General features: G+C 39.1%; 3 protein-coding genes and 1 pseudogene across 3 annotated transcripts; 2 read left to right on the top strand and 2 right to left on the bottom strand.

Moving 5' to 3' along the window:
• Positions 1-150: 150 nt before the first annotated feature.
• On the top strand, positions 151-3,557 carry LOC120186807 (N6-adenosine-methyltransferase MT-A70-like). The gene is made up of 7 exons (XM_039190650.1): positions 151-1,230; positions 1,328-1,426; positions 1,764-1,847; positions 1,958-2,286; positions 2,410-2,626; positions 2,889-2,968; positions 3,139-3,557. Exons 1-7 carry the CDS (start codon positions 202-204, stop codon positions 3,380-3,382), a joined length of 2,082 nt encoding a protein of 693 aa, XP_039046581.1. The 5' UTR covers positions 151-201; the 3' UTR covers positions 3,383-3,557.
• Positions 3,558-4,146: 589 nt separating this feature from the next.
• LOC120186891 (MYG1 protein-like) lies at positions 4,147-6,592 on the bottom strand. The gene is made up of 7 exons (XM_039190724.1): positions 6,349-6,592; positions 5,921-6,067; positions 5,654-5,752; positions 5,304-5,495; positions 5,016-5,135; positions 4,622-4,693; positions 4,147-4,459 (listed from the first exon to the last, which is right to left on the bottom strand). Exons 1-7 carry the CDS (start codon positions 6,535-6,537, stop codon positions 4,235-4,237), a joined length of 1,044 nt encoding a protein of 347 aa, XP_039046655.1. The 5' UTR covers positions 6,538-6,592; the 3' UTR covers positions 4,147-4,234.
• A 5,149-nt stretch (positions 6,593-11,741) lies between these two features.
• On the top strand, positions 11,742-13,401 carry LOC120186877 (annotated as a pseudogene).
• On the bottom strand, positions 13,383-14,315 carry LOC120186878 (ATPase family AAA domain-containing protein 1-B-like). The gene is made up of 2 exons (XM_039190711.1): positions 13,889-14,315; positions 13,383-13,816 (listed from the first exon to the last, which is right to left on the bottom strand). Exons 1-2 carry the CDS (start codon positions 14,220-14,222, stop codon positions 13,794-13,796), a joined length of 357 nt encoding a protein of 118 aa, XP_039046642.1. The 5' UTR covers positions 14,223-14,315; the 3' UTR covers positions 13,383-13,793.
• Between the last annotated feature and the right edge of the window lie 17 nt (positions 14,316-14,332).

Genomic DNA, 14,332 nt, shown 5'->3' with positions numbered 1-14,332 from the left:
TAAAATATTTAAGTAGGTATTCGAAGATAAATATATCACCGTTGGAAAAAAGGTATAAGAATAACAATTTGTGTTGTTTTCGGTGGATCAACTACATATTAAGCCGCTAACCGGTAAACAGGAGCCCAACATCCTAAAATCCCCTGCAGGTTTTACGCATGTAAACCCCACCCAAACCCAGCAACAACACACGGCAGAGCTATGGAGAGCAACACAGGCGGCGAAGACACTGTAGCAACCATCAAATCCATTCGGACCCAACTCGAAACCCGAATCCAAGAACAACGTGCCACTCAACTCGACCTCCTTGCCTCCCTCCAAAGCCTGGATCCTAACATCGTTCCCACCCTCGATCTCTCCCTCCGTTTCGTATCCGCATTCAACCGCCGCCCTTTTTCTCCCACTTCTCCGCTCCCCACGCCTAAAAGGGTCTCCTACCCGCCCCAACACCCGCCGGGTCACTCCGTCCCCGACCCGAAACAGCTCGCCCTCGTCAAGCCCGAACCAGGCGATAAGGACGTTGACGAAAGCGACAACCCGTTGTCGTTGGTAAGAGCGATGGTGGCGGAGTGTTTGCTTCAGAGAGTACCGTTCAAACCGATAGATTCGTCTACGGTTTTGAGGAAGTTAGAGAACGACGAGACTATAACCGCGGCGGATAAGGCTGCGATGCGTGAAGTGGGTGGCGATTCTGGGGCCATTCTCGCGGTGGAGATGGCTTTGAGGTCAATGGCGGAGGATAACGGCGGCCTCGAGATCGAAGAGTTTGACGTCGGCGGCAAAATCAGGGTCATGGTACTTAGCATCGATCAAACCCGGTTAGTTAGAGAATTACCTGAAGAACCTGAAAATCATCCAAAAAGAGAGAGACTAAACAACGCTAACGAAAGTGTCAACTTGAAAATCAATAGTAACAGTAATAACGAGTGGCTAGCACCGAGACCCATGGGTGAAATGTGGATGGGAGACCCTGGTATGATGTATCCGCCGGGTGGCCCGATGGCAGGCCCGAGAGGTCGGGGAATGTGGATGATCGGTAGACCGCCGATGGCACCAAACAGCGGCCTTTTGCCGGCGCAGAGACAAAGGACCGAAGAAGATGATTTGAGGGATTTGGAAGCTTTGTTGAATAAGAAGTCGTTCAAGGAAATGCAGAAGTCCAAGACGGGTGAGGAGATTTTGAACATCATTAATCGCCCAACTGCTAAGGAAACAGCTGTGGCTGCTAAGGTATATTGGGTTTCATTTAGTTTTTTTCTTTTAATTTATCGTTTTCATCTCATTGTTGTTTATTTAGCTGATGAGTGTTTCAAATCACTTGGTATAGTTTAAAAGCAAAGGAGGTTCTCAAGTGAGGGAGTATTGTTCATCTTTAACAAAGGAGGACTGTCAAAGGCAATCTGGCACTTTTCTTGCCTGTAAGAAGGTATGGCAACAATTTAAACTGCACCACGGCCTTTTCGTCCCTCGACAGTATAGTCATGTGCCCGCAAGAGTTTCTCTACATTTCAAACTAAAAAAGGGTTAGCAAAAACCTGTGTTATGGTTCTTGTTAGTAGTAGGGATGAAAAGTTGCATCATTGAGCTTTAACCCACAGTTTTATTATCGGGTTCAAGTAATGGTTGTTGCTGTATATGGCTACGTCTTATGTGGTGCTGTCATTTGAACTTCCACAAAATCATTAGCTTTTAGAAGGATCCTTTTATGACTCATGATTTGCCTATTTGCAACGTTGTATTACTATTTGTTGATCTCTTTTCAGGTTCATTTTAAAAGAAGAATTGCTCCTCATACTGACATCAGTTTAGGGGATTGTTCATTTCTAGATACTTGCCGACATATGAAGGTAACCTATTTTTATACTAAATATATCAACTTTTTTACTAGGTTTCTTTCTGTTGCCATCTTATTACAACTGCTACTTGAGATTAATGTCAATTTAATATTGTTCAATAGACATGCAAATATGTCCATTACGAGCTTGACCAAACACACAACGATCTTGGTCCTGAGAAACAGTTGAAGCTTCCACGTGCTGAATATTGTTCAGAAGTGGAGCTTGGTGAATCACAATGGATTAGTTGTGATATCCGGAATTTTAGAATGGACATTTTGGGGCAGTTTGGTGTCATCATGGCAGATCCACCATGGGATATTCATATGGAGTTGCCTTATGGAACAATGGCTGATGATGAGATGCGGAATCTTAATGTTCCTGCATTGCAGACTGATGGTCTGATCTTCCTTTGGGTCACTGGACGTGCAATGGAGCTAGGGCGGGAATGGTTCGTGCTTTGTTCTGCATGTTTGCTAATTTTAACATATAAATTTTTTCAAGTTATAATTTTTGACGAGAGATGCCTTAAATCTGTTATTCATGTATGTAAAAGCAATTGTGCTTCTTGCAGTTTGGAACAATGGGGGTACAAGCGGTGTGAGGAGATTATTTGGGTGAAAACGAATCAACTTCAGCGAATAATTAGAACAGGAAGAACGGGTCATTGGTTAAATCATAGTAAGGAACATTGCCTTGTAGGAATCAAGGGAAATCCAGAAATAAACAAGAATATCGATACAGATGTCCTTGTTGCCGAGGTTCGAGAGACTAGCCGTAAGCCAGATGAGGTTTGTGGAACTTATATTTCACACACCCTACATGTTTAGCTAGCCCGTTTACAATTATTTCTTTACCACTTGATGTCAGAAATGATAGTTTAAGGATGTTGATGACCATAGATACTGATTTTGAAATTTAATGTTGTGCATCTCACAATATCATTTCATTACATAAACGGCTGAACTTTAGTGCTGTTTTAGTGCTTATGTATTTACAATGGCCTGTTATGTAGGTCAATAACTTACCATAACGGAAACTTTAACTCTGCAGATGTACCCTATGCTAGAGAGGATAAGTCCTAGGACAAGGAAGCTGGAATTATTCGCTCGCATGCATAATACTCATGCAGGGTAATGCATCTTGGACCCTTGTTCTTGCTTTAAAATTATTCAAATATATTATCATATATGGGATGTATGTTTTGGGGATCAAGAGTTGAACCTAGAAGGTTTCAATGCTTAAAATATATTCTGTATTTGTCCCCCAGTACCTAATGTATTCTTGAGTCTCCTTTCTACAGATGGATATCACTCGGGAATCAGCTGAACGGGGTTCGACTAGTTGATGAAGGGCTAAGAGCAAGGTACAAGGCTGCCTACCCACATGTAGAGGTACAACCTCCCTCTCCTCCCAAAGCTTCTGCTCTGGAAATAGATTCTGGTGCTGCCAGAAGCCCCTTTGCCACGGAGGCGAGATTGCAGTTTGCAGACCCTGCTGCTCCTGAAGAGAGGGCAATGGCTGTAGATGCCGATATGGCTGGCTGAAAATAACATCAAATCCTGGCCTTACATGGTTAGTTCTGAGGGCCGTTGAACCTTTCTATAGTATTAATCTTGATTTCTTACCGAGGCTTGAACAATTGAAAGTTGAGCATAGTTGAACCGATGTAAGAATTTGCAAGCTTAAAATTTCACGTAAAATGAAGGCAATGGAGCTTGAGCACACTTTCGACGTTAGAATTGTAAAGTAAAAGGAGTATAAAATATATGGGTAAAATTGAGTAAACATAATCAAAACTTTTCACTGAACCAAAAAGTATCAGTGAATGAAATAGGACCTGCGATTGGCTCACCTACTTCAACGTTGACTTTTTTCTTCTAAATTAATCTCATTATTCTAGTCTATCTTAGTTTTTGAACAAAATAATTTTTTCTATCTTAATCTCTAAATTCTGTTCAGATCCACATTAATCTTTGACAACTCTAGTATTGTATCAAAAGGACTAAAATGAACCAAATATCAAATTCAAAGACTAATAATGTGAATCAGAAAAAAATCAAGGATCAAGTTCCAAAAAAAAACTTAGTTGCATAATGAAGCCACCATAATCAGTTCTCAATCCAACATTTCCAAGCACTCCTGTTCTGGCTAAAAGGATGTGGAAAACATATAATGCTCCTCCTCCAGGCATAGAATTCAATGCTTAAGACTTCATTGGCTCATTTATAGGGAAATAAAAGAAGAAAAGCCTTCAGATTTCATTTCATCCTAAAAGTTCAAATGAATCATACAGCACTGGATAAAGCCACAAATTTGGTATATGAAAAAATCCTTTCATAAAATCATGTAAAAGATGCCATGCCAAGTGAAAGAAAAAAAAAAGCAATCTCCCAATATCATATCTTTAGAGCAGTTTTTGCCATCACCAGAGCACCCTCGTAAGTTTGGTTTCCACCAATAAACCCACTCATGTGAACAAAGACGCAGCCAGAAATCCCTGCCCCTTTTGAGAGCTCATCATCCCTCAAACCTCGCCACTGAGCAGGGAATGGCCTCCGACTCTCAAAACTATCAGGAGATACTGCAACTGCCTGAACTCGCCATTGTTTGCCTCTTTCATCCTGGATCATGAGTCTGGTAAGAAACTATCTAAAAATTCCAGAAAATAGCAAAAATAACTGCAACTTGGATGATTGGGAAACAACAGTAAACAGCCAGACAACACTATTTAGTCTAGGACTAACACGTTCAAAATCTTGTTTGAAAGGAAGATTGGTGCATACCTCATAAAGAACATACTTAATAGGAGGCTCAATCTTCAGCTCCTCTTCAAGCTCAAATAAGTGAAGTTTCCACTGTTGGATGCGAAATGAAATTAGACTTAATTGTAAAAAAATGATGTCTAATGGTTAGTCAATCATAAGACACGGTCACTTGTAGTAATATATTCATCTCGCATACTACTGGAAGTTGCATAGGTTATTTGATAAAAGTTCAAACCAGCTGAAGGACCAGAATGTGTATATTTATGAACAAACAATTCTCTATAAGATAGCTTGCTTTCCTCTCAAGATATGCATAAACAGATTACAGAGAAGGAATTATCCATACCATACACTTATGCAGAGCTAGTTGAAGAAGAAAATTACAGGAGGAAAATGAGAAACATCTACTTACAGGGCAAAATCTTTTCAAAACCATAATTTCACCACTAGGATCTACATCAAATCTCTCGGCAATACACTCCATTACAATTGACCTTGCTGGTAACCATGATTTTCCATGAAAACGGACACACTGAAAATTGAAGGCCAGCAAACTATTAAAATATGAAGAATAATACAGTAGTACAGTACATTCTTTTTTACCTACAGAAGGCAATGGGGAAAAAAATCCTTATCCATAAAATTGAAGACCATACTAATAATAGTATATTTAGGTAATTTACTTTTGGCAGAACCTTACTTCTAAGAACTCACTACCGGCCAAAGCCATTGCCCGTTGGAAAGCCTCATTCTCCTTCTCAGGTGTTTGATCAGGATCTGTCCAGTCTAGATTTAATCTTCCTACCCTAGAAGATAAGTGTGTATTGTTCACATATCTTGGAGGCTTGTCAGTATCAAACTGGTTGATGCCATTGTCAACCGCATCAATTGCCTGGTAAACACAAAAAACAATATCCCAGTTGAACATCTAAATCACAACTACTTAACTAAAGCATAGGAAAGGAAAAACCAAGAAAATAGCATCTAATCTACTCCCATATAAGATTTGGAAGTTCTGGTCAAACATTAAAGAAACAAGCATATAAGTACCTCCATGAAGCTTTTGTAAATGGCCAGAAATAATCTAAGCACATCCGGGTGATCTTCTCCAAGCTGAAGCTCTTTAGCTATTATCTCCTTGCCAAAATGCTTAATACAGGGGAAATTACCTTAATGAAAAAATATAATAATCTACCAAAAGATATCATTGCTCATGTTATACTATATCAAGAAGTTGTATCAGACCACAATGCACAAGAAGCAAAAGGAGAGAACCACGAAAAGAAGCTCCAATTTCCCTATGGAAGAAATGAATACCTTATAAACGAGTCCGGCACTGCTAAGTTTTGTATTAAAACCATGTCCAAACACCTCCCCAAATCCCTTCTGGTGATGATCATATCGGTCATGACTAGGATCGTATACGCCTCCAACATCAAGCACAGCATCAAGCCCCTCCAATACCTGCAAACTCAGATCAATCTTATAAAGGACCTTCAAAGCAGAAGCATAAACACCAAAGGAGAACAAAATAAACTACAAGAATCCCATTATAAACAACCCACTTCCCCAATCGGCTCTAGATTTTAAGTTTTGTAATTTACAGGCAAAACTTGTATCAAACTTGCAAACAAAATAAAGCTTTACAGAGAAGCAAAAGAAGCACATATTTAGACCCAAAAAAAATCCGTTTCATAAATCCCATTTCTTCTAACTTCACTACAATGTTTGGCAAAAAAACTGACCTTGGGATCTCGGGTACGGACAATCTCGGAGTGGGAAAACTTGTCAGTGAGACGAATCATGAAGCAGCCAATGGCCTCGTCGCAGTGGAAACTTCCGTTGTGAGTGCCAACGCGCTTAAAAGGAACGTTTGCGGGGGAGCCAGTGGAGTAAGCCGGAGAAGAAACCCTAGTAAGGTTAGAGGTAGCCATGAGAGGGCGCGAGAGGGTTTTGGACAAGTTGAAAATTATCTGGTTAAACCCTGAAAGTACCCGCATGCCTTTTAATTCCCAATTTTTAACTCCCACCCTAAAACCCTTTACTTTATACACGTTGACATAAACGACATCATTTTTCAAACATTTATTCCCATTATATAATGGCATATATATCTAAACAAAGAATGCTTTTATCAATATATATATATATATATATTAATACTAAAATAAATGTCTAAATTATATATTTTTACGAATAGATGTTTAAAGTATTTTTTAACTCGTCACAATGTGTAACGTTACTATTTTAAGTTTGAGTTGTTAATGATGTTAATTTCTCCCGTTAAATAATGTGTGTCAAAATCTGATAATTTTAAAAAAATTATTTGAAAATTTAAAAAATTAATATATATATATATATTAAAAGAAAACATAAAATTTTTAAAATAACTCAAAACTTTGAAAACCTTCGTTTTACCCCTTAAACCCACGTTCATCGTCCTTTACCATCGTCAAAGCTCTATCCGACCTCACTTCCCCCGACAATCAAAACCCCTATAGAATCGAGATCGATCTGACAGTGAATCGACATTTTATACCCTGTGAACCTTTGGATGAAAATCACGATCTAACACAATTTCGACGACCAATTGTCGGCAACTATGATGATGTATGACTAGGAGGATGACATGAACTACGTTGGTGAAGATGTTCATGTCCGAAAAAGGACGACGACAACATGTTAAGATTATGATTTATTTTTTTTAGAAATTTTAGGATTTTTTATAATTTAAGAGAAATTAGTGTTTTTAAATAAACATAATAATATTTTAAAAATTAAAAAATAAATTTCAAAATCATCAAATTGTGATATGTGTCATTTAACGGAAAAAATTAACATCCTTAACGGTCTGAATATCTAAAATGATAACGTTTATAAGATTAAACATTAAGATCAATCAAAACTAATTTAGACACTTTTTCGTTAAAAGCGATATAATTTAATCACTTATTTTTTGTGCACTAAAAATAGGCGATTTTCTCGATATATCACTGGTGACCGGTAATATTATCGATCTAACACCGGTCAGATTATATTTCCCGATCTAACACCCTTAGCAGTAAAGCGCGCCCCCTGCACCGCGCTATACGATGATTTGGCGCCATGTGGGGTATAGCGCGCCCCCTGCACCGCGCTATACGGTGAGATGGCGCCACGTGGGTATAGCGCGGCCCCTGCAGCGCGTTATACCTGTATTGCGCGGCCCCTACAGCGCGCTATACCTATATATCTTACACGTGGGGTATAGCGCGGTGCAGGGGGCGCGCTATACCCCTAATTCACGTCCCCATCCTCCCTATAAATACCCCCATCCTCAATCACTTTTATCACACTAAATTTTCTTAAATTCTCTAAATTTCTCTCAAATACTCTCTTTTTTAAGGTATATTTTATAATATTTTTACTATTATGTTTTTACTTTATTTAATATTTTATTAATATAATTCTTTTGCAGATATATAATGGAAGGCAGTCTACTTCGCTCGGATGGAAATCATATATCTCTACACTTTACTGATACGGTAACATTTTAACGTTTTAATTTAATTTAAATTATTAGTAATATTTAGTTGATTTATTTAATGCATGATTATTAGATTAAGAATTAATTTTTGTAATTATTTATTTTTAGGAGAAGGACCGTGTATTAGATCCTTTTATTAGAAATCTTAAGTTAGCGACACCCAGCCGTGTCTTGTCGTATTTAGTAGAGGCTGGATTCGGTTATATAGGTAGATATCAGGGTCACTGTAAGATAGAGCCATACCTGATTTCTGCCTTAGTAGAGCGGTGGAGGCCGGAGACCCACACATTCCATCTTCCGTGCGGAGAGTGCACGATCACGCTTGAGGATGTTTCTATGCACCTGGGGCTTCTGGTGGATGGAGATGTGATATCGGGGATAGCTTCCGGTTCTTGGACTGTTTTGTGTCGGGATAATCTAGGACGTGTCCTGGAAAATTTTATCGGAGGTAGGATACCGTTAAATTGGTTAGATGTCAATTTTCGGGAGTTGAGCGCAAACGCCTCTGAGGATGAGGTTAAGATGTATGCACGGGCATGCATACTGCAGCTGATAGGAGGGTTGTTGATGCCAGACAAATCGCGCAACCTAGTTCACTGCATGTGGTTACGATATCTTAGCGACTTTCGTCTCGCCGGATCATTCAGTTGGGGCTCGACAGTTTTGGCTTTGCTGTACAGAGAGATGTTTGGAGCCACTGACTATAGGCGTAATGCTATCGGCGGATGTCTCCTGCTGCTGCAGTCTTGGCCATGGTATCGATTGCCCTTTTTATGTCCCGTTGTGAAGAACCCATTCGTATTTCCACTACTTCTGAGGTAATTATAAAACTGATTTTGTATATTAATAATTTTATACAGCGTATAACAAATTTTTTCCCTTGAATAGGTGGTCTAATGATAGGAAAAATCATCAGGAGCTACCTGATGATTTAGAAAAGATTAGGGTGCTAATCGATCAAAAGGCTGACACACAGGTGTGAATTTTAATGTTTAAAAATCGATTTTAGATTATAATTATATAATTAGATTATTATTTTGATAAAAATTATATATTATTTGTTTTAGTTTGAATGGGTGCCATATTCTACTGATGATGTGAGGGCGGTGATCCCACCTGAGTTGAGGGGTCCATTAGATGTTTGGATGGCGATGTTCCCTCTGATCTGTTATGCGACCGTCGAGTGGCACTCCAGTGATCGCGTGCTCCGGCAGTTTGGTTGTTTTCAACCAATTCCGGAAGCACCTCGCAATATGGACGAGTTGCATAGCTTAGACAGACACGACAAAACAGACACAGATTGGCTGGTTAGGCATCATGGGTGGGTCGTGTTGTGGGAGGATCGACATCGGCGCATTCCCCGTAGAGAGCCCATTTTTTATGACCTCTTGATGTATGCTGAGGATTATTATGAGTGGTTCAACAGTAACTGGAAACTGTTTCTACTTCCCGAGGATGCACGAGGGTAGACCTTTCCACGACGTCGACAGAGACGTTCACCGACACAGCACCATCGTCCCCCGACTCGTGGACGGAGAGCATGTGCATCTGGTTCATCCTCAGCTGTACCAGCAGGACCTTCCCAGCAGCCACCGCAGCCATATATGATGCCGCAACCATATATGATGCCGCCATCGCCTTTCCATTACCAGATGTCGCCGCTGTCTTCACCCGGTTTTATGACCCCGCCACCGCCACCGTCATAGATGACCCCTCCTGGAGGCTATTATGGGTCTATGTTTGCAGACCCGACTTTGGGTTCATATGCTAGATATTTGGCGAGTTCAGCCTCATCACCCATGGCCGCAGCACAGACACCGCCTCCTGTACAGTTTTCACACTCAGCGATGTCTGGGTTTTATGAGTTTTCCCAGTTTTCGCAGGCTGGTGGGATAGTCAGTCATACACCTCCAGGGTCCTTATTCTACGGAGGTGCTTCATTGTCATCAGCTCCTCATATACGGAGGTGGGATAGTCAGTCATACACCTCCAGGGTCCTTATTATACGACGACGATGACGGTGATGATGATGATAGCGAGGAGTCAGAACAAGTGATACGAAGAAATCCTCATCGAGACCGACAGCCACCGCCCTGCGGAACACATTCGCGTTGCAGGCATCGATAGATTTTATTTTTTTATTATATTTGTATTTACTTTATTTTGTTAAATTGTAATTTTTATTATTATTTCTCATTTAATACTTACTTTATTTTGTTAAATTTATTGGACTTTTTTAATGTATTTCAGTTCGTTTTTTATTACCATTTAATATCAGTTATTGTAATTTGGTTATCATTTAACATTTAATACTTATTTTTATTAGTTTGTTAAAATTTAATGATTGTGTTTGTTTTTTTAATCTTCATCGGTGATTATCAAATGACATTAATTTGAAGTAAATGCAAATTAAAGTAGAAAAATTATTATTTGACAATAAAATACATCATTTCTTCATCAATTGTTACTTGATGACAACAGAAGTGGACATGTTTTTCTAGTGTGTCATGAGTTTCTACAATGTCCACATCTTCTGTCTTGTCTAAATCTTTCTCTAATATCCATATCGCAATGAAAGTTCAAACGTTGTATAAGTTAATGGCAACAATGATGTTGGAAATCTATACTGCAACGACGACACTCTTCTACTACTTCTAACATGAATCTTCCTCGAAATCTTCGTTATCAGCTCCTCAAGAGTTATGTTTCTCTTAAATGATATTTTAACAAGCTCATTTAATACGAAAACAACGCCGGTTTCATCTTCTCGAATTTCACCATCATAATAAACAATAATTGAAAGTCTCGCCATTATTTGAGTTTAAAAGTGCGGCACTATTAAATATGCAAAACAAATAAATGAAACAAACCTGATTTAATAAATTATATATGAACGAACATATAACACAATAAAATTTTTACACATCAATGTAAATAAATTAAATAATATAATTTAATATTATTACCTGCACCGTAAAACTATTTCGACGTATGCTCCCGCTTTTCAATTTTACAAACACAAAAATTAATTGAAAATAATTAGTATAATATTTTTTATCAAATAATCATAATAAACAATAAATATAATAAAAATTATAACAAAATTACCTTATAACGAAAAATCGCACGAACTTCTAAATAAAATATGAGAAGATTGCCAGAATTATTGACTCGTTGACGGAATTATTGTATTAATTTATAAGTTGAGAGGAGAGATGTGAGAAATTAACCGGCGGAGAATGATATTTATAACGATGAAAGTTATACAAAACGCAGTACCTGATCCGCTCTATATAAAATTATGTCAGAATAAAGGTATGTCGCGGTACATGCGCGCGCTATATAAAATTATGTGGGGAGTAAAGGTATAGCGCGATACCTGATCCGCGCTATACCCCTACGTGGCGTATAACGTGCTGCAGGGGCCGCGCTATACCCACGTGGCGCCAGCTCACCGTATAGCACGGTGCAAGGGGCGCGTTTTACTACTAAGGGTGTTAGATCAAAAAATATAATCTAATCGATATTAGATCGATAATATTACCGATCACCGGTGATATATCATAAAAATCGCCCTAAAAATAAGGGGCCAGGACTCAAGCGAGTAAGAGTGAAAAGATAAGCTTTGCATAGGGATCCAGGTGCTGCAATCTCTGCATCAATCAATGCCCTCAGCAATCACTTCCACTTTGCTTCTCTCTTCGAAGCCCAGATTCCTGTTCAAAGATCCCTTCTTCTTTTCTCCTTCAACATGTCCAAATGGCCCCATTTCTCCTCTGCTAAAGCCTCTCAGCTTGAAATGCAGCGGCAACTCAGAGGAGCTAGAAACAAGTAATGGCTTGAAGGACGCACTTTCCGGTATTGTGGGCAAGCAGGTCGAGGAGCTTTTGAACAGAGAAGCGAACAAGGGTTTGCTTGATGGATTGGAGAAGGCCTCACAGCGAGTACAGATCGCTAAGAGACAACTTGCTGAAATTGAAAAACAGGAACTTGAAGCTCAATTGTTGAGAAATTACATTGACCAACTTGAATCCAGGGCGTCCGAGGTCAGCTTCTTCTCTAATTCTTCCTTTTCAAGACCTTTTAGTTCCGTCAGTTTACTGCAAATGGTTTTAATGCATACATAACCGAGGGAGTTCCAGCGTTATGTTTTCCAAGATTTTAACTTTAGTATTGCATAGTGTTGGAAAGAAAGAAATGTAGTCTCAGGTTCAGCCCCTTTGTTTGGGAAAAGCGTTATGTTTCTCCGAATTTTGATCTTTCTTCTTCGTGATGAATCAGAGCATACCCCGGATTATGTATTGAAAGTCGTAATTGATATTGACTAAATCTACCAACTTTGTCCGGGAACACTTATCTTATGATTATCTATCGACTGGTCGAGATATTTCCCATGAGAGTTTAACTATTGGCGAGTAAATTTTGTGAGAATTCAAGATTGCAGAGACTCAGCAGGAGATTTCGGAGGCACGGGCCATGATTGAAGAAGCAGAACGATCGCTGTCACTGGATGAAGATAATGTCGGAGAAGGAAATGGTTTCAGCAGCGAAGGTGGCGAAGGAATTGACATCGATAAAGAGAGATTAGAGTCCGTAAAAGCAGCTTTGATATCAGCACTTGTTGGCACCCTTGCTGGTCTCCCCATCTCTTTAACCCAAGTTTCCAGCACTACTCAGCTGTTGCTCCCTTGATCAGTCAATTTCATTAGCTGTGCATTGTTCGGGGTAACTTTCCGCTATGCCGTTCGGAGAGACTTGGACAATTTTCAGCTAAAAACTGGGACATGTGCAGCTTTTGGTTTTGTGAAAGGTATAATCAAGTGCCAATAAATAGAATGCTTTATGCATATTATCAGTAGAACAGGATATATATATCAGTGATATGCATGCATAAAGCTCATAGTTCAAATCTGATATGCAAAATTAAAATAATGAAAATGCAGGTCTTAGCACATTGGGTGGAGGGGCTCCTCTGGAACTGGATGCCGAAAGCTTCTTGTCGCATGCTGTTGATGGTGCACTTTATGTATCCCAGAATCTGTTCATTTTTTTGTTTGCTGCTGTTGGCTTGGATTTTTGCATCAAAATGAGGATTTTGAGTCCTTTTCCCATGAAAAGATCAGCTCCGAGGACAGATGCAAGGTAATCCAAATCCTCAAAATGGATTTAGAATCTGTATATATGGTGCATTTTGACTGCAATCTGTATCATGGATTACATTTTCCTCCATACAATAGATTTTACTGGTAAAGAACAAGATGTTCCTTTCAAACAAGAGTTGAGATTTTACTGTTTGTATTCTTTTCTGTAAAATAACAAATATGGCTACAGGGAACAATCTTTCCACACTCCACAAATAATTCAGAAAAATTTTTCTAAGTCAAGCTCGAGTTTATAAGCCTACCGTTGTACATTTCTGAAATCTATATTCACCAGTAACACGACCACCGATATAGAATAACTCAAACAGCATGGAGAGGCTATTGCCAATTCATGTGCTCCAACTAAAAGTTAGTATTCAAGAACATCATGATTTGATGTGCTCCATCGCGACCTGATCCGATACCATTCGACAACTCATGTTGATGAACAAGAGTTATACCCATTGTGCTCATCGACACCGATGCTTGTTTTAACGTAAGTAGCCAAAACTTTCTCAAAATCCTATTGTGACAATAATCTTGGTCCCTGCAACCGAACACCAAAAACACCAGTAAGTTGAGATAAATAGAGTAAATCAAATGATATAAATGTACTCATTGGACGTGTCTTGTTAGCCTTTTCTTCATTTAAGAAATCCCTGAGAGGAACATATGCTGCTTGTTTGCAGAGCTCAAGCAAATCAGAACCAGTGTAACCTTCACACAGTCTAGCTATGTGATACAAGTCAATAGTGTCTTCAACATTTTCATTCTTCAATATCACCCTCAATATCTTTTCTCGATCATCAAAGTCAGGCTTTCCAATTTCAAAAACCTGGGAAAAACGCCTAAGTATCGCCTCGTCGAGCTCCGCCGGACAATTAGTTGCACCAAGCACCATAACTCGAGCATTCTCTGAATGCAAGTTAATAGAACAATCAACTTCAACCATATACAAAAGTTAACATGCTCCATATCAACATACACTACTGATTATTTCAAGCTATATTACTACATCAGGACATGAAGCCAAGAAGGAAAAACCATCCCACAAGGTCATGA

Source organism: Hibiscus syriacus, unplaced genomic scaffold (genome assembly GCF_006381635.1).
Source record: "Hibiscus syriacus cultivar Baekdansim isolate YM2019G1 unplaced genomic scaffold, ASM638163v2 tig00113721_pilon, whole genome shotgun sequence".
In the NCBI taxonomy this organism is placed as follows: Eukaryota; Viridiplantae; Streptophyta; class Magnoliopsida; order Malvales; family Malvaceae; genus Hibiscus; species Hibiscus syriacus.
The sequence above is the reverse complement of the archived record's forward strand: the minus strand, read 5'-3'. Positions and strand labels throughout refer to the sequence as shown.